Source organism: Scylla paramamosain, chromosome 24, assembly GCF_035594125.1.
Source record: "Scylla paramamosain isolate STU-SP2022 chromosome 24, ASM3559412v1, whole genome shotgun sequence".
Classification (NCBI taxonomy): Eukaryota; Metazoa; Arthropoda; class Malacostraca; order Decapoda; family Portunidae; genus Scylla; species Scylla paramamosain.
Genome location: NC_087174.1, coordinates 18,800,608 through 18,810,607, shown reverse-complemented (window position 1 = coordinate 18,810,607; position 10,000 = coordinate 18,800,608). Strand labels below are relative to the sequence as shown.

At 44.1% G+C, this 10,000-nt stretch overlaps 1 protein-coding gene across 7 annotated transcripts in view; it reads right to left on the bottom strand.

Moving 5' to 3' along the window:
* The window catches only part of LOC135112845 (ras GTPase-activating protein raskol-like), a 90,655-nt gene that overhangs the window by 26,696 nt on the left and 53,959 nt on the right, over nucleotides 1-10,000 (bottom strand). For 4 of the 7 annotated variants that reach the window (XM_064027719.1, XM_064027724.1, XM_064027723.1 and 1 more), the window contains exons 1-2: nucleotides 6,949-6,976; nucleotides 6,057-6,157 (exon numbers count right to left, since the gene is read on the bottom strand). In XM_064027719.1, coding sequence (XP_063883789.1) covers nucleotides 6,057-6,157; nucleotides 6,949-6,961 — 114 coding nt within the window. In that variant the 5' untranslated portion in view covers nucleotides 6,962-6,976. Of the gene's footprint in view, nucleotides 1-6,056; nucleotides 6,158-6,948; nucleotides 6,977-8,699; nucleotides 8,899-10,000 lie in introns of those variants that run through there. The other 3 variants (XM_064027725.1, XM_064027721.1, XM_064027720.1) reach the window with 2 other exon arrangements.

Sequence of the window (10,000 nt, the reverse complement as noted above, 5' to 3'; positions counted from 1 at the left end):
ACAACCATAGACAGATAGACAATTCGAGAGCTTGCAACTGTCATCCCGGATTCCCTCTTGGCTATTCAAGGAACAGTTTATCGCCTCTGTACCTGGAAGCGCTCGGGTCCCTGCCATGTATAGCCCCTGTGTGTCTTCCTATCACTGTATTCACTGCCCCTTGCCCCCTACTATGCTCCCTTCCTCGTCCTCAGCCGTGGCCCTTCTCCGGCCCGTCCCCGCCCAGCCACGCTTCACAAAGGCTACAAAACAATGGTCCATCTCAAACACTCGCCCCTCAGGACTATACTAGACAGTCTCTGGAAAAGGGACGGTTTCCTCTCTCTCTCTCTCTCTCTCTCTCTCTCTCTCTCTCTCTCTCTCTCTCTCTCTCTCTCTCTCTCTCTCATAAAGTCCCGTTGCTCTTGTAAAAGGGGGAGGAAGAGGAATGGAAAGAGAGAAGACAATATACGTGCACACACACACACACACACACACACACACACACACACACACACACAGGGATCAGTGAAGTGCCACGAACTTTCAATTATTAGGGTTTACATGGAGGACAAAAATTGGCGCCAAATCCACCGTTCCATTAACTCAACGAATCCAACACTCGAGATTATTTCAGTAAAAGCATTCATTCCACGACGCGGCGACCTGATGCGCACTTCACCAAATAGTTCACACTGGTGCCTGAGGAGGAGTAACAGTATTACAATTCCTGGAAGTACCTATGAATCTTGACACTCAAAATTACTCTACAGCCGGAATCCTACGTATCTTACAACTGGTAATAGCTATGACAAAATTGGTGGACACTTCAAATAGTTAATAAAAGAAGAGAAACAGACAAACAAGATAGACACAGACAAACAGATAGACAAACATACATAAAGACAGACAGACAGGCAGGCAGACAGAACCAGAACCAACAAACGACAACAACAAAGCAGTGTCAGTTCCCAGAAGAGCCTACAAGTCTTAGTACTCCCAGTCACTCTCAGTCAGAAACCTATACAATTCCTGGTAGCGGGTTGAGGTTCCTGGTAGCGAGTCATGATCAGAGAGGTCACACAGTGGGTTCCAGGTTACTAGTATTGCGGTATAATCTAATTCAGTGGTACATGATCACAGTTGCTTACTAAAAACTGAATCACATACGTACAGCCATGGACAAGTTGATTATCATGTGTTCTCAATGTGTTGACCGCTTTCTTTCAATCTTAAGTCCTCTGGTGCTGACAATCTCCTTACAAAATAAAAGAACATAAGGTAAGTTGTGAGAAGCCATCAGGCCTACACGTGGCAGTCCCTATTTAAACATACTCTCCTATATCCACCTTAATCTCCATCCATAAATTTATCTAATCTTCTAAAGCTCCCTATTGACCAGACACTAAAAATCTCATTACTTAGACTATTCCTGTCATCCACTGCTATTTTAGAACTAATTGCTTCCTATCTCTTTTTTAAATCTAACTTTCTCTAGCCTGAACCTGTTACTTTACCTCCTACCTGACAAGAGAGTTTCAGACTCATTAGTGAGTGCTGGCGTTACTACCGGAGCACCAGCTGATGGCAAATTGAGTGTTAGGGAGTGTTGGGGAGTGTTGGTTACGAGTCGCGGTTGGGCAGAGGGCCAGACCGAGGCGAGGCACCCTGGCACCGCGACACCTGATCACTGAAGTCAAGGATACAGGCTCGTCTATTCGAAACCAGAACCTGCTGTCTCCCTGCCCGTCTCCCTGCTGTCCCTCTCCCCCCTACCGCGGCACACGTTCTCCTCACCGCGCACCCCTATACCTTCCCTCCTCTTCCCCCTAAATGCTACCCTCGCTAGATATTACACATCGCTTAAACATCACTTCCCTCGTCCTCCTCCTCCCCATTCATGTTCCCCGTCACTAAATACCCCCGAGAAGGCCCCCATTACCACACCTTTCTCCATTCACACGCACCTCGCTACACACCAGAATCTCATTGAATCTTCCTTCCCCTTACTAACGGACCTCTTTCCTCCTACTCGACAGAATCAACAACTGCTACTGATACAAGCTCCTCACCTCATGCCCCTCGTACCACTTTCACCTCATGCTCCTCGTCTGCTCTTAACCTCTGCCTTATCGTCTTTCCACACCACGAAATATGAAATGCCACGCTGATACACTCACAGACTGATACCATGCGCCACGTACACTAAAAACACCCACCTATACCCACCTAAACCCATATCCAGTGCCCTCCTCGCCTCACGGTCTGTGCTAAGACATGCACACCCACGCAAACGAAAGCCTATACCCAAACTTTTACTTTCACGCTCTCACAGCCCAACACTTCCCTCCCACGCCTGACCCCCTCCTCTCTCTCTCTCTCTCTCTCTCTCTCTCTCTCTCTCTCTCTCTCTCTCTCTCTCTCTCTCTCTCTATCTCTCTCAAAACGCAACACCTTCCCCCGTGTGTGTGTGTGTGTGTGTGCCCTGATAGCTCCCGCACGCACATGTTTCTGCACGTACACCACACCACTCCCTACTTCCACACACACACACACACACACACATGTGGACCGGGTATCGCATTACTGGCCCATATATACCGCACCCAAATGCACACACACGCACAGACAGACAGGCAGGCGCTCGCACACACAAACACACACACTCACACACACACACACACACACACACACACACATGCCGGCTACGGAGACCTTAACAACAGTCGTCATTTACATAATTCCCTCGTGCTAACTAATACGTTATCTGTGTGTGTGTGTGTGTGTGTGTGTGTGTGTGTGTGTGTGTGTGTGTGTTATACTCATATCAGCGTACGCCAGAATCCATCAATTAAATTAAGACAAAGACGACTACTACTACTACTACTACTACTACTACGACGCTTACTTTTACTTCTACTACTATGACTATGCCTACTACTACTACTACTGCTACTACGCGCCTTACTACTACTACTACTACTACTGTTACTACTACTACTACTACTACATCACCATTGTTAAAACATACAAATATTTGCCACATCTCCTGGTATAATCATCACTCCAGTCTTTCCCTCAGGTAATGAACCATTAAATACAGAAACACAAAATATAAATACCCGTGATAAATATTTTTTTTCATTTCACCACGTGACCGCTGCTTTGCTTCCTAGGATGGCGCTGTTAGTAATGAAACAATTAAAAGAACTAGATTATTAATTTCCACACGAAAACTGCTAAAAGGTTCCTCGCTATTAAAAAAAAAAAAGAAAAAAAAGGTACAAATTTCACTGCGCCATATATTTCTGGGTACTCCACGGAAATAATTCACGAGTTTTTCTCTCTCTTTTTTTTTAATATAAGTAATTTCACGAATGGGCTTCATTAAAATGCAAAGGGTTATATTTTCCATTTCACGTAACAAAAAAAAAAAAGAGGTAACTGCTGCCAACGACCTTTCCTCTCTCTCCCTCCACACACACACACACACACACACACACACACACACACTCGACCCTCCAGTACCTACACAATCAACCCTTCCTTTGTAATCATTTCCTATTCACGTTCCAGATTCGTCCTCTAATCTCGTGTCCTCTTACAGAAAAAAAAAATGTATCCCCTTGAAAAAAATGAGACTATATTTTCGCTTTTTTCTTACATTTTGGCGGACAAGAGGAAAGGGAAGTGAGTGAAGTGTAAGAATGAATGGAAGGACGGGAAGATAAGAAGGACGAAGGGAGGTAAAGAAAATAATGAAATAACATATAGACGAGAGGCGGAAAGGACGGAGGAATGTGAGCGAAAAGGAAAGGACGAGGGGAAAGAGAAGCGAATTAAGTAAATATGAGAAGAATGAATGGTCAGAATAAAAGTTAAGAAGGGCGAAGGAAGGTAAGGAAAAGAAAGAAATAACAGGTAGAAGAAATGTATGAAGGACGAAGGCAGGGGAGGAAAAAGAGAATGAAGAATGGATAGACAAACACGAAGAAAGACAAAAGGTAAAGAATTGAAAAAAAATACAGAATATGGAAAAGCATAAACATATGGAAAGGAGGAAGAACGGAAGCTATGAAAAATAAACAACAAACACACGTAAAACAATAATGGTGGAACAAGGAAAACAGAAAAAAAGTAGCGGAAAAACAGACAAGAAACCCTCTTAAACTCCCAGCTCATGATTCAACCGTGACAAACCGCCCATAATAACAACACTTACTCTCGTATATCACACTCAGTAGCAGAGGAACACCCGCCATTACAACACACACACACACACACACACACACACACACACACACACACACGTTAGTTCAGTATAGTCTGCCCTTTTTAGTTCATTTCTTCACTTGAGTCACCCCATCCACCTAGGTCCTCTACCCCTCTACAATCTACTACACCCTACCGTTTTCTTCGCCTCCCTCCCGTAACTCCCTCTTAACTTCCTCCAGCTCCTCTCCACCCTGCTATCTTCACTCCCGCCCCGCCTAGTCAGGTTACCGGCCCCTGAACTCCCACAGACAATGGAGAGAGAAAAATGAGATGAAATGTATCAAGATTGTGAAGGGAGCGGAGTGAAAAGACTATGACAAGTGACGTTTGAGTGGTTTCAATGTCAACTTGAAGGATTTCTGCGTTAGTACCGTTTCGTTTTCTCTGTCTGTCTGTCTGTCTGTCTCGTGTGTGTGTGTGTGTGTGTGTGTGTGTGTGTGTTTAGTTAAAGGTCACTGTGAAATATCTATGTATTGGCCTTCTCTTTTCTTTACCTTCATTCTCTCTCTCTCTCTCTCTCTCTCTCTCTCTCTCTCTCTCTCTCTCTCTCTCTCTCTCTCTCTCTCTCTCGGGACTTCCTGTAAGGTAGTTGAGTATCTTTTTTCCCCTCTTTCTTTCCTTTTTTTTTTCCTCCTCCTCTGACAATGACCCAGACGGAAACAGCCACAAAGAATCAGTCTTGAAATTACATGTCTAAAAAAAATAAACAACTCACAAGTGGTCCCGCAAGGAAGCCTATAAGGAAGGATGAAAGGGACTACTTATAAATAAAAAAAAGAAAAGAAAAAGAAATACAAACACGGAAAGGAGACTACTTTATATATATATATATATATATATATATATATATATATATATATATATATATATATATATATATATATATATATATATATATATAAAGATCCTTAGGCATCACAGACCCAAAGAGGAAACAAAGGAAAAAGGGGACAGAGGATAAAAAAAAAAAAAAAAACCTATTTAGAGGATTAAGGAGCAGGGAATAGTCGTTTTTTTTTTTTTTTTTTTTTTTTTTTTTTTAGGGTTAAGAGTATGGGTGGTGGGTTAAGGGGGGACAGGGGAAGGAAAAAAAAAAGTGGCGAAGATGTAAAGAGGTGAGGGAATAGAGGGATGGTTGGCTAAGTGATGAAATTGTCAAGGGGAGAAGTTAAGGGTGAAGAAAAAGGAAAGAAGTAATGGGTGAAAGTGTGGGGAAATGAGAGTAAAACAGAAGAATAAAGGGGAAAAAAAAGGGAAAAAGAGCAATGAATACTAAGGACAAGTACTGAGGAATACGATATAAGGCAAATGATAATATGCATGAAATGAAGAAAAAGATTTAATATAAAGAAAAGAAGTAAAAGATGCAAGGAAAATTAATAAGTGTAAATTAATGAGTTTGACGTATAAGACAGCAATAACTGAGTATAAGTGAGTATAAGGTGAGTATGAGTGAGTATTAGGCTGATGGTTACAATATTCTTAGTGGTAGAAAAAAGTTAAGAAGAGCGTGAACCAGTGAACGTTTAGGGTAAGGTAGGGAGAGAGGGAGTGTACATAAAGTGAGTGTAAGGTTAATAAGTTAATAAGGGAGACAGCAAGTGTTAAGAGGTAAGATAGAAATAAATACGGCGAGGATAGTTAAGTATAAGTATTAGAAGGGTACTTATTCTTCTCTGAGGTGGAAGAAAACAAGGGTAAGCCGGCGAACGTTTGAGGGTAAGGTAGGGAGGGAGGGAAAGAGGGAGGGAGTGGAAGTAGAGTACAAGATAAATATACGAGAGTACGTGACAGGTACTTACAATATTCTTCTTCGGCGTTGAGTCCGCCGAACGGGAGGACGACAGCTGGGGGGAGGGGGGCGCTGATCCTTGGCTTCCATGAGTAACCCTGGCCACCGCACCTGGAACACAAAATACCTGCATCAGCCGTTGTTATAAAAACACACGCCTGAACCCTCATGACCACCATACACCTCAGCGGCACTGTGCTAGGGTAGGTTAGGTGAGGTTGTCTGTAGGAATACAAATAGACAGATAGACAGATAGATAGATAGAGGATAGAATATAAATAGGTATCAAACTAGCCAATGTTAACTGACCTAGCCTATAAGCTAACCTACCTCAATAGTAAATGCAATGACTTACTTTCATATGAACCACCACACATAGCATAACACACCTGGTACTCATTACTGCTGACAAACAACAGAACACAGAACACAGAATACAGAACACGGAACAGTGAACGTGGACAGCACACACACACACACACACACACACACAGTTATCAGTCTTCACGTGGTCAAACAAAGCAGCAGCAAAGTCTCCGTCATTCACTACATAGGAATCCTCGTCTGTTCGTTTCATTCGATCCGTAACAACACACTACTAAATCACTACTCCAATTAGTAACACAAGCAGCACGCCACGCTCGTCATGACCACCCGTGCACGCCACACACACACACACACACACATATGTGTGTGTGTGTGTGTGTGTGTGACTGACCACAACAAGTAACAAGGAAGTACAGATGCTTCACTGCTTTAGTTGTTCAGTATATCTATGCCACGAAACTGCCACTGAATAATTATCGTATAACCAAGTCCTTAGAAACACGTGTACGGTAACCAAATACACACACGCACACACACACGCAAGTCTCCAGCGGTGCAGCAGCAATACAACACACCTGTGGCCTGCATACCCAACACGCCTGCCCCTAATTGCTCCTTTGTATGCATCCAGTGAAGGACGAGGTGTTGGCGGCCTCTAACGTGGAGGTAGCGACGCGTGAGTGAAGGCAATGAAGGCTGGATCTATTAAGGTTTTCCGAGGTATCGTCATATCAAGCTGCGTCCTGTGATGATACAGTCATGGTCAGTTGTCAGGGAATATTGTGTATTTTTTCCTCCTTTTATTTCTTTCTCTCCCTCGCAAGCAAGTCTTTTTAATCTGCTAAAGAATCTAACAGTTGGCAGGCTTTGTAAAGTTGTTAGCATAGCAGAGGATGTAAGACTGAGAGAAAAATGCAAGACAATTGGAGTTCCATGCGGTAGGTTACTCTGTTTCTGTCCACGATTATCTTGTTTCAAAATCATGATTTTCTGTCTCTTGTTAAATAAAAATTATAGGTAATTGTCTAGAGTCCTTACCGGGCCTTATTACTGGTCTATTCACTTCAATTCTTTTACACATACCTTCACATGCACCTAAAACATCATTTTAAAGTGGGGGACAAATGCCCCCTTCCCTCTAGTCCAGCAAAATTGGGGACATGTGGGAAGGCGGGTTTTTGGGTGGGGGAGACATAAATCAGCGAGCGATTTTCGGCCAGGTTAGGTTAGGTTAGGTTAGGTTAGGTTAACCTAACCTAACCTAACCTAACCTAACCTAACCTATCCTAACCTAACCTAACCTAACCTAACCTGGCCGAAAATCGCTCGCTGATTTATGTCTCCCCCACCCAAAAACCCCGCCTTCCCACATGTCCCCAATTTTGCTGGACTAGAGGGAAGGGGGCATTTGTCCCCCACTTTAAAATGATGTTTTAGGTGTATGTGAAGGTATGTGTAAAAGAATTGAAGTGAATAGACCAGTAATAAGGCCCGGTAAGGACTCTAGACAATTACCAAATTATAAACTTTATGCCTATATATACAGTTACTCTAACCATTTATTTATTTATTTTATTTTATTTAATCTAACTGAAACGTATGACCTTCCGGTTCATTGCTAAAATGAACTAGATATAATTCTGATACCAGTGACGTAAACAGAAATGAATTGCGCAATGTTACTTACCATGAAAATACTCGTAGTTTCCTCCGGCAAAGAGTGACGAGCGTCATTCTGTCATTATGCCGTCACGTTAAGGATAAGCCGTGCTCCTCGAGATTAATCTTCGGAGCTTTACGTAAAAATGCATCGGGTGCAAATACTAAAAACTGCACTCATGGACATTTATACATGGACATTTATATCGAGATGGTGGAACGTAACGCGAGTGGCTGTCATTATTGTTGTTGTTGTCAAAGGCTGAGTCACTTTCATGTTCTACGTAAGGCCGTCACGATAAATAGGAAAACATTGTGATGTCACGTCCCGGATGTGGTGGGTAAGGACCTTCTCTTGCTTCTGGTCAAAGGGTGAAGAGGGGAAAGGGGGAAGGGAGAAGGGGCACGCTGGATACTAAATGTACAAAGATAACGACGACGACGCCAATGATCACCAGTACTCTCACGTCACGGCAGAGCAAAACAGGGCGAGATAAGACCTGACAGGACCCTCAGATCCTCAGCCACCGCACCCAGTGAGTGAAACACACGCTCAGACCGGTCCTCGGGTGTTCAATGAAGTGTAAACACACCTCAAGCAAAAAACGGTGAGAATATTTTGATCCCAGTAGCGTGAAAGCAGAAAAAAATTCTTGACCTTTCTTACCAGAAAATCCTATGAACCGGGGTGGCGCGGCGTCCAGGCACTCCATCCCGGCCCGGCAACACTGGGGGCACTAGCCGTGGCACTGGTCAGGTGTGAACGCATCACCTCTCGGGGAACTCTCTTGCCAAAACACATTAATTTTTACACGCTTGCTCTTGAGGGCCGCGCCGCGAGGTTGTGCACTGGTGGAGTCAAACGATCGTGTGTGCGGGGAATGTAAACAAACCCATTGCCATCTAGCGGCAAGGCGAGGCACTGTCACTTGTTCAGTCGGTGGTGATTCACTGCCGGTTACAGCGAAGATCGACCCTCGCCGCCTGTTTCTCCAAGATTACTACTTATGGCTTTTAATGGAACTTAAGTTCATTATGTCTAGCGATAAATTATACAAACGAGTTATTATTTTGTCAGGGAGGCTCCCCTGCGTCCTTCCCCTACGACAACCAATCAACAAATGAGTCTCGGGCTGAGGGAGGGTCGCTAATGAGACACTAACTCAGACTCATCCATGGCCAGACGTGCGCCACGACGCTCACTGGAAGATTACCAAGTGACGTGATTCCCACAACTCACCTCACTATAAATACAATGCGGATACACCACCAACTCATGCACCTTCTTTGAATACTCTTCTCTTTAACTCATAATCGTTACATTCCTTGGTCTATTTAAAAGTCATAAGGAGAAAACGTATAATTAACATCTCCACTCTCCCTTCGCCTTCCCACGCGGGCGACCACTGAGTCATGCCCCAGCCATAACAGAAGACAGAGGCAAGTCCCCTTCCCGTGTCACGCTTTAGGGTTTTAAGGTTCTCCCCTGCAGCCCAACCCTGCGGCCCTTTTCCCCGCCTCCTCAGTGCTCATACGCGGGGGTTCGGCGCCGCCCCCCGACAGCCAGGCGCCACTGGGACACTACTAACTTTATGAACCCGACCATCAGGCGCTTGTGGAGTCAAATACGCGGAAAAAAGGGAGGTAGAAATTGCTTTAGAGCCAAAGTTATGTTTATGCCTTGGGTCTTCGGTACTGCCGGGAGGCGAGGCACCGAGCGGGCACATCCGGCAGGTGGCGCTGGTGGTGGTGGGTCTAGCGGACGTCTGTGTTGCTGGAGGGTTGCTTCATGTCGCCGCCACGTAGCAGGACGTCCGTTGTTTATCTCCTTCTTACAGGTTTCATTAGCATTAAAATTAATGAAAATATATTTCGGTTGAAAACCGAAATATATTTTTTGGAGTGGGGTAGGAGACGTTATGTTTGGTTTTAATTAAGTACGGTTACCTAATCTAACCTTTCCTAACC